Genomic DNA, 23,811 nt, shown 5'->3' on the forward strand with positions numbered 1-23,811 from the left:
CTGTGATGCAATTACTTCCACCGTCGCTCATTAAAGCCACCAGCAGTTTAATAACTGGCTTGCAAGATTCCTGAATGTTTAACATGTCTTGGCTTTTGTGAGCTGGTATGAGGCTTAGAACCTGACAGGTCTGGGATTAAATCTCAGTTGTATCACCTTGTAGCTGTGTTTTAGGTATATCACGTAAGCTACCATGGTCTCAGGTGTCTTAATTGGCTTAATAATAGCTACTTTGTAGGACTCGAGATATGGATAACAAAACCCCTGAGACCTCTCCTACTTTGCTCTTTTTTTGCTTAATCCAGTCCAGCAACGTTGGACACCTTGCAATACCTCAGACACTCTGGGCACACTCCTCCCTCAGGACTAGTTGCCCCTATTTTCTTTGCCAAAATGGTATTCACCCAGATATCCTCATGGCTCAACTGCTCTCTGTCTCTCATCCTTTGCTTTTCTCCAAAGCACTTGTTGCCAGCTTATAATTACATATTGTACTTATTTGGTTTTTGAGACTTATCTGGTCTCACCCCATTAAAATATAAACTTCACAATAGCAAGGATTGTGGTCTCTTTGTTTACTACTGTATCCTCTGAGCAGTAGCAAGCATGTAGACTTAATAGTTGAATAAAGGAGTCAATGAAGAAATGAGTGAGTAAACAGTAAACTTTTAAATATTTATTAATTATCCTATCTCGAGGCTAGGGACAACTAATCTTACTTGATTTCCCTCTAGAACCAATAAACTTTCTGCTCCAGTCAAAACATTTTGGCTCTGAATAGTCATGCCCATACCTACTGCCATGCCTTTTCTTATTTTTTGGTCCCATACTGTTATTATTCTAAGTACACTGGCTTCAGTCTCCCTTGTAATAGAACTTTTCTGAGAACAAAAAGAAGGCTAGGGAATATATGACAACTTACCTAACACATTGCTGGAAAACTTTGGAGGAGTCACTGCTTTTTATTAAATTGGGAAGGAAACCCTAGAAGACTGATAAAGGGTGTTAACAATATCAACAACCTAGTTCTAGATGACTAAGTACATTCCTTCCTCCAATTTCACTGTTATGGCAAAATCATAAGAAGAAAATAAAGAATGATATTATATTAATAAACAAATAATACATTTACAACAAAGTAATTTATAACCATTGTTTTGAATTAATAATGAAAGACAATAATCTTTTGGTGCCCCAAGTAACAAACACAGTTTGTGAAAGAAAAGTAGGTTAAAGTATTGAACATTCATGTAGGGGAAGAGTGATAAGCTATTTGTCCCAAGAAAATGTGAAAACACATTTATGCCCAATTCTGGTGCCACTCTCTATATTAACCAGACTCTAATGTCATAAGGAAAATCTATGTGGGAGGAAATTTCTGAGCCCTCAATTCAAAACCAAAGGTTTAATGTGTGGAAGGTGGGGATAGTGTAAAGAAATGAGGAAAAATAAGAGAAAAATATGGACATATTACACTGAGCACTTATCAAGTTTTAAAAAATCCTTTTATAATTCATTTGCATGTAAAGTTAATTTTGCCCAATAAAAGTGGTATTAATTAAGCAGTTTCATCATAAATCAGAGTTTTATTTATAATAGATATCATGGGTTGAACTGTGTCTCCCAAGAAGATATGTTGAAGTCCTAAACCCTGGTACCTGTGCCTTGTTTACTTTATTTGTAAACGGGGTCTTTGTAAATGTAATCAAGTTCAGATGTGGTTATTAGGATGGGTCCTAACCCAATATGATTGATGTCTTTATAAAAAGAAGAGAAGAGCTATAGACAGATGAAGGAAGAACACCATGTAATTATATAGGCAGAGCTTGGAGTGATGCAGCTGCAAGGCAAGGAATGCCAGGGATTGAAGACCACCACCAGATGCTGGGAAGAGGCAAGGAAGGATTTTAGAGGGAGCAGGGCCCTGCTGACACCTTGATTTCAGACTTATAGCCTCCAGAACTATGAGAGAATGAAGTTCTGTTTAAACTACACAGTTTATGGCACTTGGTTACAGCTGCCTTAGGAAACAAATACCATAGCCCCAAACTGGAAGCAACCAAGATGACGTCCAATAGTTGAATAAACAAACTGTGGTACATCTATACAATGGAATATTATCCAGTGATAAAAAGAAATGAGCTGTCAAGTCACAAAATGTCATGAAGAACACTTAAATGAATATTGCTACTTGAAAGAAGCTAGTCTGAAAAGGCTACATATTTTATCATTCCAATTATATGCCATCCTGTAAAAGACAAAACCATAGAGACAACAAAATGATCGGTGATTGCCCAGGGGTTGGGGACAGGAAAGGAGGGTGAAAAAGGTATATCACAGGGGACTTTTAGGGTAGTAAAACTATTTTGTATACTATTGTAGTGGAGCATTTGTCAAAACCTATAGAACCTTAGAGCACAAAGAGTGAATTTTATTGTATGCAAAGATCCCAGGAAAGAATGTTGATTGTGACACAAAAAAAATGTATAATACAATCACACAGAAGGGGGTGGGGAAAAAGGTGCTGTCCTAAGGAAACAAGCAAAGTGTTAAGACTAAAGACAAAAGGAAATGCACATAAGTAGTGTACTCAAATTGATAAAGGTATTTCTACAGGATTATGGGTTAAGAATTTGACACTCCTATATACTTTACATACTTTTCAAATTATATTTACTGAATTTAAATAATTAAGTAAATGAATGGCAGATGGCAGGTTTCTCACTGTTAGAGTGGGAATTTACAGACAAGGAAGGGGAGGAAGCTAGAATGATCCATGCGGTAATGAAGTTAGAGGCATCAACATAAACTCATGTTTAGCTTAATATATGTACCAAGGTACCTATAGATATATGTAAGGAAATGTGTATATACACACATATATTTCTGTGCTCTATCAGCTGAGATGGCCTGAAAGAAATGATACCCCAGTGGCACCAAGCACACCTTACATTCAGATAATTGGTTTCTATTGCCATTCTCTAGTGAAAAGGAACTAGGGCTCACGGGTGCAATGGCTTATGGTAGGACTGGGGCAGGAAGTACACAAGACAAGTCTGGAGCATCTTGCAGAGCCAGAAAGTCACGAAGTAAAGCACCTCACGTTGATAGGGAGTAGGATAAAAGAGAACAGGACCGAGTGAAGGAACTCCCAGTGGCCAAAGCTAGAACAACTTGAGAAACAAAACAGTAAAGTAGTATTAGACAGTAAGTATTAAACAGTAAAGTAGTAGTAGTATTAGTAGTATAACCCAGAGTACAAAATAAATATCCATGACTCCACAGTAACATAAATACTCGAATAAATTAATAAACAGTGGAGAAAAGCCAAATCTCCCATGTGGAAGAATCCCAGGTAATTTATGTAGATGCTCTGTTCTCCCAGAGGCGGGCATAATTCTCCTCTCCTTAGGTGTGGGCAGTGCATAGTGACTTCCTTCCTAAGAAGAAAGTACAGAAAGGGAAAAAAAAGAAGTTTACAGTGGAGAATCCTGACAAATACCACGTCCCAAGTGATTAAGGTCAACATCAGAAGTCATAAATCAAAAAAAAAGAAAAAAGGAGAGAGAAGTCATAAATCATGTTGATTGCACAGATCCTTGATGTGATATCTTGAGAATGACATTTTATCTCTGTGGTCTTCCTCCCAATAACCCATAACTCCAGTCTTACCATGAGAAAAGCATCCCACAAATTCCACTAGAGGATCCTATAAAATACCTAAACAGTACTCCTCAAATTGTCAAGGTCATCAAAAACAATGCCAGAGGAACTGCCACAGTCAAAAAGAACCTAAGGATACTTGAGAACCAAATATAACATGGTATTCTGAATGGAATTGCGGAATAGGAAAAAAAATATCAGGTAAAAAAATCTAAGGAAATCTGAATAAACTATTGACTTTAGTTAATAATAATGTATCAATATTGGTTCATTAATTGTAACAAATCTACCATACTGATGTAAGATGTTAAGAATAGGGGAAACTGAGTATGAGATATAGGTGGCCCTCCTGTACCATCCTCTTAATTTTTCTGTAAACCTAAAATTATTCTAAAATAATAAAGTCTTTTATAAAAAATAAAACAATGTAAGAGTTAAAAAATAATGCCAAAATGTCATGAGTAAGGAAGATATTCAATTCTTATAGCAAATGCTATAAAAGTTCCATCATTCATTTACTCATTTAATAACTATTCCTTCAGTGACTACCCTGAGCTGGACAGTAGCTACCCACTGACTAAGGATATATCAGTTAGCAAAACACCCATGGTTTCTACAACCATGTCTTACAACCTCATAGGTAAAACATAAGTCAACGCAAAAGTAATATTTTCAAATTTTGGCACATACTATGAAAAGAAATGCAAATTGTAATGAAAGTACGTATAGTGAAGTTTAATCTAATGTGAACAGGGATGGTGTGAATGGGGAAGATAGATACTCTCATTTTCATTTTCTAAAAGGAGAAATTTGGGCTTCTCAGGGATTTCCAATAAATCAGCAGTAAAATATAAAAGAGAACTAAAAACCTTGATTGTTGTTGTCCTCTCGAATTTCAAAATTTGATATTGTAATACCATTAATGGTAATTTTTGAAAATCACCAAAGGTGAAAAAGAATGCAGTTCTCCTGAAAAATCTGATTCGCCTAAAATAAGCATCAAAAATTACAAGCTAAAATTAATTCTGCTGCATGATTCAGGGAACAGTGAGTAACCTTCATGAAGTAGAGACTTCTACTGTAAACTGATGAGATAATTGTTTAATTTATGAAGAAGCAAAGATACCTTTTTCTCACTCTGATAATTCTGTAAGCGCTTTACAACATGCAAAGATGTTAACTGGAATGGTGAATATAAAAGTTTCAAATGTTTCTATATAAGTAACATTTTAAAGAAAATTAGACGATTACTCCCTAATGAATAACATCAACCTTCTCTGACCTATTGAGCAAACTCAATTATTTCTTGATAGCGGCATTAAGACTGAATAAATACGACCATATTTTGTCTTTATAGATTCTATTTCTTTATACTTTAGGTAGATTGAAAAGAAAGCATTCTTTAAAATAACTCTATTCAAATTCAGCTATTCAAATTCAGGTATCCCAAAGTCTTTGAAATTATTCAAATAACTTAAATAATAATTTTATCAAACCACATTTCACTTGTATACTATGACCACACTTTGAATATGGGTTAAAACAATTAATTTTAAATTAAACTAGATGTGGAATTTACATTGACAAATATTCAATTTACCTCCAGATGCATAAAGGACTCATGAAATACCGCTGTCAATCACTTTCCTAATGCATGGTAGCTCTAATAAGGTAGTTTCTTTAAAGCCTTTCACCACAGATTCATGCATCAAGGTCACAGCATGCCCCTTGTAGGACAGCAAGGCACCACTTTCATGAAAAAGTATAGTATGGAGTCAAGGGTGACTCTTTTCTCTTAATTTTAAAAGAATGTATTTCAAAGTTCAAGAAGAAAAATCATTGATTCATTGAACGCATATGATCCAAAGAACTAAAATTTTCTGTGTGCTTTTATTGTGTTCTGAGCAGCACGCTAATCCCTCTGCACTATCCCTTCAACAGAGTCTGTACATGTAAGCTAAGAGCACAGAATCCAGAGTCGGACCTCTGCGTCCTAGTTCCAGGTCCACCGTTCCCTGCAGCGTGGCCTCAGGAAAGTAAATAACCTCGCTGTGCCACTGTTTCTTCAGCTATAAAATGGAATTAATGACAAGTTCTACTTGTCATCCATGTTAAATGGAAATAATGCTTGTAAAGCTCATACTGCTTATTTTCTCTCCTAAATAATCCTTCCGAGGAGACAAAGAGATGTTTATATCTTACAACTCTGATGACTAAAGTTCTCAAGAAGGATATATTGGGTAGTGTAGAACTTGTGATCACCTGCATTTGAAACACAGAGCTTGTTGAACTACATACTCATGGGACCTACCCAGACATATGAAATATCTGGGGCTGGACTTGAAAGGCTGCATCTTAAACATTCCAGCTCTCTGCTATGTACCAAAGGCTGAGATACCTGGGAGAGCCATCTGATTCTATACAATATGGATGATTATTATCATATCTATCTTATGGTAGAGTTGTAAGGATTAAATGAAATATAGCATATATAAAATGCTTAGCAATGTCGGCAACTTTCACTATTAGCTATTATTTTATTAATATGGCTGGAATATAGGATCTGTGTCATGAGTACTAAGAGGCAAGGGTGGAAAAGAAGGCTGAGGTTGTGAAAGTTCTCAAGTCAGTTAAAAATAAAAGTCTAAACTAAGTGTTTTGACGAGGAAGGCAATATCATCACAACTTGCTGGCAAATATATTAACACAGATAAGAGTCTGCCTGCCTAAAAATTAAACAAAATTAGGCTTCAATTTTTTTAACTAATAAAAATATTGTGCTAGAGAATATATCAAGTAATTACAAAGTATTTATTTAAAGACTATCAAATAATCCCCCACTCAAAGAGAAAGAAAACAAATTATTTGTATGTAATTTCAGTTGCACAGTTGAGCCCCTAAAAAAAGAGATGGTACTCTAGAGGTTATATATTCATCTCCTTAAAAGCTAAGTGCAGCAAATACTAGGAATTAGAATATACCCTGCATTGGAATTACAAAGGTCTTTGCCATAAAATGTACTGTAACCTGACTTCATCTTGCGTTTTACGTGTCTTGTCATTTCTTTTGCTCCATTTCTCCCCCCACGTCTCAACATATCACTTCTATGCCTCACTTCCGATTGCATGGGGCCCACTTTAAGTTTCAAGGCGTATGAATACTATTTAAATGACAACACTTTTCAATAAGTACCACTCTGGAAAAAAGTCCTGAGTGTGTGGTATGTGTTGCGAATTTACCGTTCCTTCCTTTAGTTTGACTTGGTCTTTCTCCACTTGCCTTCAGCTGCCTTAGCTATACCATCTATTCCTGTTTTCACCAAACCTCTGATATACGCTCAGCTGTAAACCATACAAGTAACACGCTCGCTGGTGCAGCCACAGCAGGTGACCCAGATTACACAACACTGTGTTCTAACACCAAGGAGTCTTGTTCAACAGCAGCTGATCTATGCCTTGCCTTATTGATATTCAGATTCGACAGACACAAATCACATGGCCCCTTTGACAAGCACACACTCTGCCTGTCTTTGTTTTAAGCATGTTCAATAGCTACTGTCCTTCATAAACACACAGCTGAGGCTGTTGGTCTCCTCTGATTTTCCACACTGCCGAACATCCGACAAGATTATCTCAGAAACATTACTCTTGTTTCAATTTGGGGAAGTTTGTGGAATATGACAACTCCATTTATAAAACAGAAGCACATACAATAGAAAGGAAGCCCATTTCTCTCTGGCAAAAGAAATGCTTTGAACCATTATCCTTTGGGGAAAATTGAGACTCTATCTCCTTGATTGTGAGAGCAAATGTTGGGACACCAAGTTCTTTAAAAGTGAAGATACATACACAGTATTGGGAATAAAATGCTATATAGCTTATGATTAATTTCCTTTTAAAGGATATCAATTACAAAGTGCCAGATCTATTCCATAAAAGTATAAATACATCAAAAAACCTTCTCTATGTGGCCATTTCAACCTCCTGCTCACCACTCAAAAGACTGAAAAAGAATATTTTCTATTAGAATACTTACTGGAAATCATAGAATCAGAAAATTGTTCACACTGACTGGTCCCACTGATTTGTTTAACACAGGACGCTTGCTCACACCAAATTCTTTTTACTTTTTTTTAAAGCCTTTCATTTTGTAGAACATGCAACACTACACACTTTTCCCATGAAATACTTAAAAGTCAGGAAATGCCAGAAGTTCAATAAATGGAAGAGGCTTACTTTTTATGGAGATGAGCAGTGAGAGACTGAGGCAGAAGATGAGAAGGTGGGTAACTGTCTGAAGCGCCATGGTCTCGTGGAGGACATGCTCCGACGTGCTGGTGGTGGTCTGGTCCCTGTCCAGCTCCCGAGCTCTGCCTGACTCAGAAAGAAGCCAGAGTCTCACAGCCCCTGGGTGCCACCTCTGCCCCTTCCCCTCCTACAGCTCCCTCACAGAAGACTGGGGACTTAGATTCGGAAAGCAGTTGTGATTCTTAGCATCTTACTTACACAGGAGGATGGGGTGATTTTTCAAACCTGGTGCAGACTTTCTTCATGCTGGACTGGAGTCATCCCCCCTCAGACCTTGTGTACTACTTTCCTTCCTTTAACAATGCTGCCTGAAAAGGGCCTGCTTTAGGTGAGTGTCCTGAATCATTCTTAAAAGAGGAATTAATTTCTGATGACCGTCTTGGCACACAATCATTATGATCTGACAACTATTAAAGGAACACCCTGTATTTCTGTATATTTACCTTCATCTTCAGAACACAATTCACAGACACGTCACCTTTTCATAAACATACTCTCACAACTCAGTCAGATTACAGTTGTTGATAAAATGGACAGAGTTCTGCAGACTATTTAGAAGCAGTTTTTCTTCCATAAACCTAGAGCCCATTCCTAATCCTGTTCATGATATTTATAACCTCTGGGGTTTCTTGAATTTTTGCTTTACCATAATTGTTGAATGCAAATATATTTGCTTATTTTTTATATATACTTATGCTAAGTACTGTGGTATTTTTCTTCAGATTAAATTGTTCAAGTCCTTAAGACTGTATTTTCCTTGGACACTTCACGGAAACATCTATAGTTAAAGTCAGATGTCTTATTCTCTAAGGTTAGTGCTAGTACATGGCCTTGCTCCGTTGTTAAAACTGGCTACTTGTTACACTCAAAATGCAATTTACATTTCAGATTTTGTGTAAAACTTGAGAGCTCTGTCAGAAGTTTATGTATTTCAAAGTCTCTATATTTCCTGCTTGTGTATTTAAATAGGGAATAATATTTTGATGGCTTAATGTTTTCTACTAATGTTATATGCTGACCCACTCCCAGAGGATTTTACTTGCTATAGTGGGGCTCATCCATTTTAGTTTTTTCTTTCTTACAGAGTTCATGATAGTTATTGTTTTTAAAGATTTTCCCCTATAATGCAAATAATTTAGCTTGAGCAATTTAACAATTAGAGTAAAATAATTACAGATTATAGAGGCAGTATTAATCCTCTATTCTAATCCCTGTATTTTATCAGTTAGAGAATGAAAATGCAGAGAAATTATACTGTCTGCCCAGAGTCATCTAGAAAGATATGGCAGAGTTAGGACTAGAGTCTCCCCATTGATTTCTAGAACATTATGCCTTCAATAAACCCTATGGTTTCCATTTTCATCTTTATTCTTACATATCCCTTTATGCTTTTTGCAATGTGGACTCTGGGAAATCCACATACTGGAACGACCAAATCTTCCATCTGTCCTAAAAAGGCCTCCAGGGAGAGATGAATAGGCAGAGCACAGAGCATTTTTAGGGCAGTGAAAAATGCTCTGTATTATATTATAATGATGGATACATGTCATTATACTTTTGTCCAAACCCACAGACTGTATAACACCAAGAGCAAGCCCTAAGGTAATGGACTTTGGGTGATTATGATTTGTCAATGTAAGTTTACTTAATAAAAAATGTACCATCTGGTAGGTGATGCTGACAATGGGGAAGGCTCTCCATGTGTCGGGGCAAGGCGTATATGGGAAATCTCTATACCTAACTCTCAATTTTATTGTAAACCCTGCTGGCACAGTGGTTAAGAATCCGCCTGCCAATGCAGGGGACACGGGTTTGAGCCCTGGTCTGGGAAGATCTCACATGCCGCAGAGCAACTAAGCCCGTGAGCCACAACTACTGAGCCCAAGTGCTGCAACTACTGAAGCCCACGCACCTAGAGCCTGTGCTCCGCAACAAGAGAAGGCACAGCAATGAGAAGCCTGCGCACCGCAGCGAAGAGTAGCCCCCCCTCACCCCAACTAGAGAAAGCCCGCGCACAGCAACGAAGACCCAATGCAGCCAAAAATAAGTAAATAAATAAAATTTTTTTTAATAAATAAAAAAATAAAACTGCTGTAAAAAATAAAGACTTAAAAAAGAAGAAAGGGTTCCACCATGGACCTCATGGACCTCAAGGCTAAGTGAGTGACAACGTACAAGACCACTTGATAGACTGGAGAGGAAATGAAGGGCTCCAGGCATAGTATCTGACAGTACTAGAAAACTTTCTGTAAAGTTGTGTTATGAGTGTCACAATTAAAGAGGCAAAGAAAATTTGGGTTTTTCAAAAGACAAAATTATCAAAGATAATAAGTGGCTGGGGAAACATATTACACAAAGAATGTTTGAAGAAATTGTATATGTTGAGCTTGAATATAGGAAAATAATCAGATATAGCTATTAAACAAAAGAGTGAATGGCTACTATGTGTCAGATTTGGGGCAAGTTAGGAAATCTTTACAAAAGAAGTAATATTTAAGCTGAATTTTCAAGTGTGGGTGAAACAAATAAATAGAGGGAAATTGGTGTTTAATGGCTTTTCAGGAAAAGGGCATGTGTATACGAATAGAGGCATACAGTGTATGGGCAGATCAAGGAACTGAACATATTCTGATATTGCAGAAATACAAGTATGAACAGGGCAATGTCAGCACATAAAACTCAGTAAACCACAAAATCAAGGTAGTTTAACTTCTAATATGAAGAAAGGAAACAATCAATAGGTTTTAAACAGTGGATTGGCATAATTTAATTAGATTTGCATTTGGAAAGATAACTCCCATGGTCACGTGGCAATGACTGGCAGAGGGCAGATGAGAAGCATGGAAACCAGTGAAAAGGATGTTGTCATAGCCCACAAGAGAGCGATGGGGCCCAAACTAAATCAGACAGTGGGGAGAGCAAATGAAAAAAAAAAAAGAGTAAAAGTAAACTAGATAGATCGAAAGGACTGAGGTTGAGAATAAGGCTGCAGAAAAGCTATAATTTTTCCAGCTTGGGCACTTGGGATAATAGTAATGCACTCACAGAAATGAATAATATAGACAAGGGCTTCCAAACAAGAAGGAGCAAGCACTCTCCTCCAAGTCAAACACATTGAAATACATGCATTTGGACAAACTATAACTTTCGTAAAAATACATAGGTTAGCTCTAAAAGGGGGGGGAGGGGAATATCCAACTGGGACAGAAATCTCTTGCCTTTTGGCTTCATGCAGGGGACGAATTCCAATTCCTCCCATTGGCTTTGGAATGCAGATTGGAAGCAGGACTCCTACTCTTGAACGTGGATAGATGGCTCCCTGTGAGAAACAGGAACCCAGACCTGCCCCATGTGTGAACCTACACCATGTGGAGGTCTCAACTTGCACTGAACATGGGGTGCAAAATTCTAAGCCAAAAATCTTATTAAAAATAAAAAGGAAAGAAAGAAGTACTTGTTTGGAAATAGGAAAATCAATGGTCCAGTAAGAGGAGCCTGATAGGAACCATTGTGTGGGAATGCTGTAACTCACTGTTCACACAGGGTTCCTGTGGAAGGCAGCCTCTACTGAAGATGAGCTCACAGTCTAAAACTATCGATCAAACTAGAAACCCACTGCCATAAGAGACAGAAGACATGACAAACGGAAACATTCACACTCAAAAGACTCAAAGAAAATGGAGCTATCAGAAGAGACTTTAAAATAACACTATAAAAGGTCTGTTTAAAATTTTTAAAGAGATAAAAGAATGCATGAAAAACAATTAGGCCTATTAGAAAGTGAACCAAATATAAATTCTAAAAATGAGAAGTAGTCAGTGAAATAAAAAAATTCAACTGATGGCTTAAATGGTAGACAACACTACACTCAGCTAACTAGCAGATGGTTCCGAAGAATTCATCCAGAATAGAGCGGTATGAGATAAGGAGATGGTCCAAAAGAATGAACAAGGAAGAGAGGTAGAAAGCTCTACTCCAGAAGAACGAAGGAAGAAAATGGGGAGGATGTAATTCCTAATGGTATATATTTTTTAAATATGAGAAAAAAAATATGACTTCTTGAATTTAGAAAAGCCCACTGAGTCCCTAGAAGATACCATATTTAAAGTGCATCAAAAATAAGTGAAATAAGACAAAGTGAACAAAATAAAATCTTAAAGGTCAATATTTGTCTTTAAAGTTAAAAAGTCTACAGTGGAATGACAGTAAAAAGTGCTGAAGACTTTTCATCAATAAGCTAGATGTCATAAAACAAAGAATATAGGAGGAGATGAAGGTGTGTAGATATAAATAATAAGTATGGTTATAAAATATGTTCAGTTTGAGGTGCCTATTCAAAAGCAAGATGAGGATATGTGATAGGATCTGGAAATACAACTCCAGAATTCAGGACAGCAGTTCTTCTTGGTGGAATAGATAGGTATCATATTAATGTACAAACATTTTCTGAGTGCCTGTTGTATACCAGACACCAGAGTAAACATCAGTAATTCATATATATATGTTAAGACAGGCTCATTGCCCTTATGGATCTACACTCTAGTGAGCAGATGCAATCTAGTGAGAAAAAATACTTCATCATTCAGTTACTTGAGGTTTAAAATTGACTTAATAGAGTGCAAAGAGCACTGGTTATCTTCAGCTGATTACCTGCTCTGGACTGCAGATTCTTTCCTGGACGCTTTCTCGTTTAATACCCACAGAATCGAATCTCCATAAAGTATATGAAGTTCTCTCGATTCGACAAAAGAGAGACTGAGCCAGCCAGGTCAAACATATAATAAGTGATAGAGTTCAGATTCAAACTCAGTTCTATTAATCTATTGTTCTTAATTCTTGTCATGATGGTATTTATTTTTAATTATATAAGTAAATTATAAATGTATTCTTGTAAAAATACTCTAAAGAATCTTTGATGAATACCAATCTTACACTCCTCCCCAGAAATAACCATTGTTATTGTTTGTGAGATTGTTTTATACCATTCTAGACTACACGTTGACAGATATATAGATGACTGATTGATAGACTGATAGACAAATTATTTGGCTTCTTTTCATTTTTTTCTTTTTAAATAATATTATAGTACGTGTATTATTATGCAACTTTCTTTTCTCACTCAACAATATGTCTTGGGTATTTCTGCACATTATTAAATCTACCTAGCTCACACTTTTTTGTGTGTGTGTCTCCAGGGGGTCTCGCTCCAGGTGTCTATGCTGACCACACAGTCAACTTCCGCCCCACCCCGGGCCCTCATCCCTGGACCCACTTCCCAGGGACCTAGAGACCGCCCCCCCAGGGCCCTCAGCCTTATCTCCAGGATCCACAGGGCTGACAGGGTCCAGCCGATACCTGGTCATAAGGGACTTCTCCAGCATCTGTCTGCACAGATCTGCACAGAGCTGGAAACTCCTGCGCCTAAAATAGCTCCAGGCCAGGAGCAGTGGCTCCATCTCCAGACCACAGCGGCCAAGGGTCACAAAGGACCAGGACCTGGCCAGGGAGGGCAGGGGCCGAGAAGCAGGTGGTGTCCAGCTCTCCAGCTCACACTTTTTTTTTTTTTTTGCAGTACACGGGCCTCTCACCGCTGTGGCCTCTCCCGTTGTGGAGCACAGGCTCCAGACGTAAGGCCCAGCGGCCATGGCTCACGGGCCTAGCCGCTCCGCGGCATGTGGGATCTTCCTGGACCAGGGCACGTACCCATGTCCCCTGCATCGGCAGACGGACTCTCAACCACTGCACCACCAAGGCAGCCCTCCGGCTCACACTTTTTAACGCCACATGGCATTCCACAGGATGGATGTACCATAGTTTAACTATTTCTTTTTCTGGGTGTCAGTGTTGTTTCCAATTTTCTCTATGCAAACAATAATTTAACAATAATCATTTTACACACCTCTCTTGTGCAAATGCACAAGAGTTTCTCTAGGGCAAATGCATAAAAGCAGTAATTTTAGGTTTTAGAATATGTTTAGGTATTTCCTAACACATAAATTTCTACTTTATATGAATTCCCTTTTGCTGGATCTGATAAGATCTTGTCTTTTGAAAATAATGTCAGGGACTTCCCTCGCAGTACAGTGGGTGGGACATCGCCTTCCAGTGCAGGGGGTGGGGATTTGATCCCTGGTCGGGGAACTAGGGTCCCACATGCCTCGTGGCCAAAAGGCCAAGGCATAGAACAGAAGCAATATTGTAAAAAATTCAATAAAGACTTTAAGAATGGTTCACATCAAAAAAAAAGAAAAGAATGTCAAAAATTATCTCTACTAATATAAATTTAAGTGGTCAATATTTCTTACAGAGGGCTGATAAATATGCCAAATTTCATAGGGCAATTTTAGATGTAATTCTCTAAATAATTTCAGTATCATAAATTGTAACAAGATATAAATAGAGCTTAAGGATCATCTTAACACTGGGTTTTGATAAAATACTGTCAGGAGATTCTTGTATTTAATTCATTTTAATCCTGTGGTTATTATTCTATTTTGGATTCCTACAATCTAATATTTCCATTTTGCATTATTTTTGTTTATGCAGATGATCTCTATTATTAATGATGATTTCAGTAATCTTCCTCCCAAACGCTGACTATTTTCATAAGTAAAGGTTATTTGTAAATTATATCCAAAAATAAATTTCATATCGAGTTTAAAATCTATTTATTCAAAGAGTAAGAGCTATTTTTGAATCCTGAGAAGTCTTTTAACCTTGATTCTTTTTTATTCATCTAATTGTTTTCTGATTATATATCACTGATGTTTATAATGTTATCCATTTTCCAGTAGTGTTTACTGAGTTAGAGAGCTTTTCATTTGTGATTGCTTTGTTTTAGATTTTGAAAAATTATAGACTATAAAAACAAAAAAGAAAGCTAGATTTCATGAATGGATTTTAGTTGCTGGTACAATCTCTTATTCAACTAAATAAAATAAACATTAATTTAATATGAGCATTATCTATAGTCTGTATAGATAATACAGACTCTACAGATTTATAGATAAGTAGGTCTTGGCTTCCTTACAAGTACAAGAGAAATGATATAAAAGGAGAGAAAACACTCTATTAATTACTACACCAGAGTGTACCCAATACCAACGCTAAGGCTTTCTCTTTCACAACACCATAGCCCCACAAGGAGTCAAGGACTCCACCCTTTGTTTCAGGGAACCTTCCAAGTGTCCTGGTTTTTTAACAACAAGGAGTTAAGGACACATGGGACAGTTGGGGCCAAGTATAGACCAGAGTCACTGGGCATGAAACAAAATTTTCTGTTACATAATCAACAGGCCACAGGCAGTTTTCAAAGGAAAGTCTTCTAGAATAGCCTGGAGAATAGCTGACCAACTCTTTCACATAAGTAATGGATAATATATGCACACAGGGATGGACAGGCATGGTTTTAGACGTTGGTTTAACATCCCCATGGCTCTCTCATAGTTAAGGTGACTCTCTCATCTCTTTCTAATCGATTCCCATGCCTCCCACCCTCAACCAGGTCTAACTTGCCCTTTTGTCTCCTGTCACTGCCTCTCCAGTTTCAAGCCCTATTACCCTCTCTCTATGCCTCCAGATCAGATGACCTTCATCTATTCCCCTCTGGGGTGGATGCTGAGTCCCATATTTTAGAGAGTCCAACATACTACAGATATATATATATATATATATATATATATATAAATTATGAAAAATGACAAAATTATACATGACAAGGGAGATACAGTTATTTAACTCAGAGGACATTTTTTAAACTCTAAGAGATTACTTTTTACAACTCTATGTAAATAAATATGGAAATCTAGATTCAGTGCATAATTTCTTAGAAAAATACATATTACCAAAACTGAACCCCTTAGAGACAGAACAAAATAATGTTTTTGTGTGTGTGTGATTTATCAAGCAAGGACCAGTTAAGGAAAGTACCACTTTATATTTTCTCCCATATTCCTCTCTCTCTCATTCACCAATTCCCACACTCCTGCTCTGGAATTAAACCTCTCAATAAAACATTAGCACTTAAGCCTTGCTTCATTCCAGGAAATCCAAGCAAAGGCACACAACCTGATAACCTGTTAAAGAGACTCTGTTTTAAAATGTAGGTTTTATTATTATTCAGGTATAGTGAGGCCAGCAGATCAGATGATTGCCACTGAAAAGATGGTTTGTTTGTTATTCACAGTTCCCACGAGGAGGGGACACCTCATGCTAGGCAGGGCCACACAGGAAGCACCATGGTCATCCAGGAGGCAGAAGGAACAGTAGGAAAATGTGTTCCTTCCTGTTTCTGCAGGAAGGAACAGGTGAGGCAGGGTAAGCAGGTTTAGTTTAGAAGATATAAAAGGAATGGGTAAGGCAGGGTATGCAGGCTAGCTGGAATAATTGCAGCAGGCTCTGGGGTGTAGAGGTCGTCTTTAGTGGTCTGGTCCCTGATTCTGGAGTGATCTGGGCAGGAGAATAGTGGTCTGGAGTATGAGTCTGATAAAGGAAGTGGTGGGGTGTGGGCTCTGAATTGGTTAGCTTGCATCTGAAAGGCATGCTTGCAGAGGAGTCTTACTATTTCTAGGAATTGGCTAGTCCTGGGAGGGGCACTTTCTCAGTCTCTCCAAGGTCAGAAAAAGATGTCAAAGCATTGGAAATACAGAAAATGAAAAGGTATGGTGAGTTCAGACACTCGGTAACATCCAAAACAGTGGATGAAGTTGAAATCTCAAAGTTCTGTGTAGAAAGTTTGTGAAGGATATATTTTCTGTAGAATATATAACTATGTAGTTATATAGTAGTTATAGTTAGGTAGACAATAAATAGAAACATGATAGATAGATGATAGATAGTGCAAATTGTCACTCACCATCTGGTCTACAAGGATTGAGTCATTAGCCACTGCATTTGCTGACCTACGGAACACCCTGAAAGAAATTCAGGGTGAAGATCAGGATGAGGCACTCTGTGCTCCGGGGAAATAGGCCGAATAGGCCCTCAGATAGTTAGAAATACTTCAGGAAAATTTTTTTAATGAAACTGGACTCTTGTATCTCCTCATATTAAGAAAAGTACTAAAACCATTAACTGAGATATCTGTTCCTTGTGATTAGCAGTAACCTTCTACCAAGATATATGCTGGATTACATGTACCCCTTTTCTAAAATCACATATATACCAGCCTCTTCCCCGACCTCTTTGAAGCAGTTTCTCAGAGCTGTATGAGAGGCTTCTCCCAGGCTATAGTCCTCATAAGACACTGAATAAACTAAGCTCACAGCTCTTACATTGTGTGTGTGTGTGTTTTCAAGTTTATAGTTTTGGCAACCACAAAAGGACTCAGAGCAGATTCAGAACCTCAGGAGGTTCCAAGTTGGTCCATTCTGAACAGAAATTCAGCCAGTGGTCATGCCATGAGGCACTGGGCTAGACCACAACGGGGAGAATTCTGACATGATATACTTAGGATATTCAGGGTTCCAAGACCATGGACTGGGTTCAAAACAGGGACTTAGGCCCAGAGTGGGAAAGGGAGACAAATCAGCAAGTCCAGGCAGAAGCTCAATGTGCTGAAAAAGTGTGAGATGAATTAAGGTGAAAGAATAAGCCTGATAGTCATGTGAGAAAACATGCTAAGGGCAATAGGACTAACCCTGGTTCCCAACTTGTACTGCTTTGGCAAAAATGTCTGCGGCTCTACGGGTCTGAGTCTGCACTTTGAAGTTCCCTAGCGAATAGATGAGACAGCCAGACCAAAGCAATCGACCGACAGGTGGAAGAGTCCTTGTTTCTCCAAAATCGGCATAGGTGCCAGTAATCCAGATGCACTGGATGTGGGTGCCTTCTTACAATTATTAATGCTCATTTCCAACCAGGATCTGAACCATGACAGGTATTGATTCTTTTTAAGACTTTTTTTTTTTTTTTTTGGATGTGGACCATTTTTAGTCTTTATTGAATTTGTTACAATATTGCTTCTGCTTTATGTTTTGGTTTTTTGGCCACAAGGCATGTGGGATCTTAGCTCCCTGACCAGGGATCGAACCCACACCCCCTTGCATTGGAAGGTGAAGTTTTAACCACTGGACCGCCAGGGAAGTCCCAACAGGTATTGATTCTTGATAAATATTTTTCTTGGCTAGATCCACATCTAAGAGCTTAGAATACTTAGATTATAAGTAACAGGTAACCTTAAGAAAATAAAGAATTTATTGGCAGAATACTCAATGCCTCACAGGAAGATGAGAATTTAGGAGAACAAGTTTGAATAGAGCGAAACCATGGTGGTGCTGAGTCAGGACAATAAGAATCGCATAATTCCGTGAGGATAATACCACTCACATGAATGAATTTGAATAATCTCCCCCATTCTGTCAAAGTCCAGGGAGAGGGAACCAGAGTGGCCTACCTAAGTAAGGCAGGGCTGTGCACCTTGATTTGCCATGCAGTGCTACCAAGCTACACCAAATGAAAAAGCGAGAACTCCCCCAAAGGAATTTAGGATGCTGCTGTCAAATGACGGGGAAATGGATGCTGGCAACTGAAAGGAGCGAATGCCCATTATAAACCTAAAAAGAGGGGCTTCCCTGGTGGCGCAGTGGTTGAGAGTATGCCTGCCATGCAGAGGACACAGGTTCGTACCCTGGTCCGGGAAGATCCTACATGCCGCGGAGATGCTAGGCCCGTGAGCCATGGCCGCTGAGCCTACGCGTCCGGAGCCTGTGCTCCGCAACGGGAGAGGCCACAACAGTGAGAGGCCCGCGTGCAGCAAAAAAAAAAATTAATGAAGAATCCATGACAAGGCTGAGTATCCTTAAGAGGTTTTTAAATTTAAACAACAACAAAATCCAATGAATAAATCACTGTACATTGTCACATAAAAATTACTCCCCATTGAAGAGAATGCCCACCACAAAATTACTATATATATTAAAATGTACTTATTTGTGTTACAGAGTTCTGCAAAAGTTTAACTGAGAGATATTTTCTAGAATTGTAGAGAGAACACAAATATAAATTTGTGAAGTCACATAATAAGATAAAGGCAATGATTCAATTAATTTATTGGCATATATGAACTTTATTCAAACCCTACAATTGCCTTTGAAATTATTATCTTTCATAAAGATATATATAGATACCTTTTTTATTGAAGTATAGTTGATTTACAATGTTGTGTTAGTTTCTGGTGTACAGCAAAGTGATTCAGATATATATATATATATATATCTTAATATATATATATACATATATATATATATATCTATATACACAAGCGTCTTTGTAAAAACTGACTTCCTGAGTTCAGGGGGCAGTCCTGATTCTAGTTAATCTATGTCCCTACTCAGAAATTAAAACAGATGAGGCTCTTTTGCTCCTTCTCCTCATTCAATTATCACCACCACAGAAAAGCAGAAATAGCAACAGAGCTGGGATTTGAGTAGGAGAGACAATATAAAAAAATACATTCTATTCATATCATAAATCATTGTGACACTACTAAGAAAAAAACATGAACAATTCTGACAAGTTGTCACCACTGACATCAATATTAATTTCTAAAATCCTTAGTGGACTAAAACTTTCAGCACCCTATAGTACTTTTTTCTTCTATTTTGCTATAAATAATGATTACATAGAATTTTTTGTTCATCACTCAGGACAAGGGAGGGCAAAGGAGTACAGAGGGATTCATGTGCTGACCCTGGTCTTCAGGGGGCCCGGGTACTACACCAGGTGAATAACTGTAAGGTCCACGAGCCTGCAGAATCTCCCAGAAGCTTTTTATCAAATACTAGGGCTGTGGATTTCTTCCCAATAATTATTCTTATATCTGTAAATAAATGTATCTACCTCTCTGTGGAGGAGGAGAAAAGATGTATGAATTGGGAGGCTGAAGAGAACAGAGTGGAAGCTCAGAGTCTGGATGCATAGCTACCCAAAGCTTTATCACCATTTCCGTCCCCAGGACATTTGGGATGAACTCTGAGACTATTTCAGCACCCAAGTGCTCAGTACTGAAAAAACTCCCCAAATCTCAGATTTATAATTTCGACCTCACTGGCAGTGGCAGAGGAAGGTATCAGCACAAAGAGCTGTTAATTCTTTAAAACCTTGATAGTTTTAGCAAATGAAACTATAGCCTTAAAAATTCAAACCCACTAAGAAAAAATTCAAAACAAACAAATTTAAGAGTTTTGTTAGTTTACCAAGTGAATCTTTGCTTTGTAAAGGATAAACCCATACACTATTTTCCTTCCAAAAGTGATGGAGTTTTTTCCTTCTTTATAAAACACATTTTGTGTGCAGTATGGCAGATATGAGCACTCAAATCTAATTCTATTGCTGCAACATTCAAAATCATTTGTTAAGTCCCAAATATATACAGGTTTGGAGAAAACACAGATAAATTAACCCAGTTATTTACATTAAAAGCTCATATTAAAATCGGTGTAGACAACCACGAATACAATGAATTGTAACATAATAAGATAAATGTTTTAAAACATGTTCAAAGTGTTATGAAAGCATGAATGCAAAAGTGATTAATTCTGCCTGAAAATTCAGAGACAACTTCCTGGAAGAGATGTCATTTTAAATGGACTTTTTAAGAATGAGTAAAACTATGCCAAGAAATAATGTGTGATAAAAGTATTCAAGACCCAGGAGACAGCAGAATATATGAATGTATTTATGGAATCAGCAAATAACTGGGATTAGCTTGACCAGGGGATGCTCAGAGGGAAGTATTGAAAGATGTCTGGACGAGGTGGACTCAGCAGGTTTTGTGACCTGGAATGTCATGCCAAGGAGTTTGGAGGGTCAACAAAGGGTCATAAGGAAGGGAGTAATATAATTAGATGAGTGGTTTAAAGTTAAGGATGATAATCCCAGCTGCAGTGTGATGAATAAAGTTGGAATCATCTGGATGATAGGGGCTGTGGCCATTTGATGCAGGAAAAGGGGGGGGTACAAGCTACGGTCTGTGGAACAACTCTAAACAGCTGCCTATTTTTATATTCCCTGCAAGCTAAGAATGGGATTTTACATTTTTAAATAGTTTCAGGTTTTTAATAGAATAATATCTAACACGTAAAATGTAAAAATTATATAAAATTCAAATTTCTGTGTCCATAAATAAAGTTGTATTTGAGGACAGCCATGTATTCACATCCATGTTGTCTACAGCTGGCTGCATTCACAATACAGCAGCAGAGCTGAGCATTACAACAAAGACCACGTGGTCCACAAAACCCAAACTATTTATGACCTAGCTTTTTACCAAAAAAATTTGCTAATGTCTGATCTAGGGTATAAACAAATGGATAGCTAGGTCCAAAATGAGTTATATTCAGAAAGATTCTACCACCAGTAGTAAAGTATCAGCAGCACCGAAAACTATTCATCGTTCTAGATATTAACCTAGTTCAAGTTCTGGTAACTGATAAAAATCCTGAATACAGAAAAATGTCACTACAAGAGAATATTGGGTAAGCTGTCAGTAAGCAGATAATCTAACCCTCCTTCTTCCTAACACCACAATACCAACTGAAATGATTTTTTAAAAACATTAAAATATTGGAAAACCCCATATTGCACTGAAGACTTGGGGAGGAAGCTAGCTCTATGGGACAAATTTCAAGGAATTTCTAACAGAATGTTTTTAAGACAAGACTAAAGAAGCCAGGGAGAGTCAAGCACACAGCTTCCGTTCTGGAGAAAGTGACCTTATTTGGCAGGAAATAAGTAAAAGAGATATTTTGAGGAACAGTGATTAAAAGCACAAGACTCAATGTCAGCCAGTCCTGTCTATAACCCCATCTTTATAACTTCATTCACTAAATGTGTATTTAATGAGTATTGACTGCATACCAGGCAATTACATGATATTGCACAAGCTTAACATCGCTGAACCTGTTTCTTAAAAGGCACCTTATAGGTCTGCTCTGAAAATCAAATAACAGCCACCTCCAACATTCTACAACAAGGACAACTACAAACACTTCTATAGAGCTTCCTATGTGCTCAGCATTGTCCTAAGCACCTTATGTGTTCATTTATTTAAATCCTTACGACACCATTTTATAGATAAGGAAACGGTAGTAAACGAAGTTACGTAAATTACACGAGGTTTCACAGCTATGCAAGCAGAACCATGATTGGAAATCAGATGGTCTGCGTACAGGGCCCATGTTCTCAACCACTGCGCTGCACTATTTCTTCAAATCAAATAAAATATGAAAAGCTGCACCATGTCTATGTTTTGATTGTTTAGTAAATGGTGGTTATTTCCATATTTTATGGAATTGCTTTAATCACTGATACAGAGGTGAAGGCTACCAAGTGGACAGAATGGAGGATAGATGGAAATCACTTTGCTTGAAAACCTTTATATCAAGGGCATTGAGAAGCTCACCAGGAAAATCAAGGGAAAGAAAAACCTATCACACAGAAAACAACATGGCGAGGAGGCACTTGTAACCAAGGTGGGGCTCTTCCCTGATGCGAAAAGCTGTGGTCCCACGAAGGATGGGAAGAAGAATTGAAAATCATTTTCAAAAGATTTTTCTTTGCCTAATGCTATTCATCAAGATAAATTTCTGATGGATGAATGATTTAAATGAAAAATATAAGACAATAAATAATGCATAATATAGATGCAACTATGTAATTTTGGGATGGGGAAAACTGTCTTTAATACCAAAACAAGCCCTTTAAAGAAAAATTATTAATATATTTGATCTGGTTGCAAAGCAGATGAAAAACTGAGAAAAACAATGGCAAGATAATTCCAGATGGGCTTCCTCCCATCACAGGGCCTCTGCACATGCTGTTCTCTCTTTGTGTAAATGCTCCCCTAATTCATCCTTCAGTGCCTGGTGTCATCACCAACTGTCATTTCCTCAGGCAGGCATTCATGGCCTAGTGTGTTCGTTTCCTGGGGCTGACATAACAAGGTATTATAACTGGGGGGCTAAACAACAGGGCTGTGTTTCCTCACAGCTCTGGAGGCTACAAGTATGGGATGATGGTGCTGGCAGGGTTGGTTCCTTCTGAGGGCTGTGAGGGAGGGATCTGTTCCAGGCCTCTCTCCAGCCTCTGGTGTTTTGCTGGCAATAGTTGACACTCCTTGGGCCCTGCTGCTCTACCCCAAATTTCCACCTTCATCTCTACACAGCTTTCTCCCTGGGTGCATGTCTGGCTCCAAATTTCCCCTCTTTATCAGGATACCAAGTTGTATTTGATTAGGGGCCCGATCTACTCCAGTATGTCCTCATTTTAAATAATTACATCCACAATGACCCTATTTCCAAGTAAGGTCAAGTTCTGAGGTACTGGGGGTTAGAACATCAACATATGAATTTGGGAGAATACAGTTCAACCCAGAACACCTACCTAAATCCAAGCCTCCTTTTTATATTCATTCTTCAAATACCAAGAAAATATTCCTTTCCTTTGTCCCATGAATTAGAGATATACTTTTACAATTGTTTGTGTTATTATTTTATTAATATCAATATTCTCCACAAAACTGTAAGCACAAACAAAGCTGAAATTACCTCAATGACAAATGGAACATCATTCATTTGTCCACTCAACGGATAGTTTCTCTGTGCAATGAATGCCCTGGGCAAGGTGTCAAGTATACAGCAGCATGCAAGTCAGGATAATCCTTACCCTTATGGACCACAAGATTTAATAGAGAAGCAGATGATAAATAGATACGTAGATATATAGATAGATACACAGACACATAGGTACCTAAACTGATAATAGATGAGAGAGTGAGAGAGAGAGACACCATGGATGATGAGTACAGGGACAAGACATGCACTGCTGAACAATGCTAGCAAGT

General features: G+C 37.9%; 1 protein-coding gene across 3 annotated transcripts in view; it reads right to left on the reverse strand.

Moving 5' to 3' along the window:
• CRB1 (crumbs cell polarity complex component 1) overlaps positions 1-23,811 on the reverse strand; it is a 264,792-nt gene that overhangs the window by 214,239 nt on the left and 26,742 nt on the right. Inside the window, exon 2 of one of the 3 annotated variants that reach the window (XM_029230018.1) lies at positions 7,899-8,036. The exons of the other annotated variants lie outside the window; for them this stretch is intronic. Coding sequence (XP_029085851.1) covers positions 7,899-8,036 — 138 coding nt within the window. The remainder of the gene's footprint in view (positions 1-7,898; positions 8,037-23,811) is intronic. 3 annotated transcript variants of the gene reach the window in all.

Source organism: Monodon monoceros, unplaced genomic scaffold (genome assembly GCF_005190385.1).
Source record: "Monodon monoceros isolate NGI ecotype Baffin Bay Population unplaced genomic scaffold, NGI_Narwhal_1 Super_Scaffold_18, whole genome shotgun sequence".
NCBI lineage: Eukaryota > Metazoa > Chordata > Mammalia > Artiodactyla > Monodontidae > Monodon > Monodon monoceros.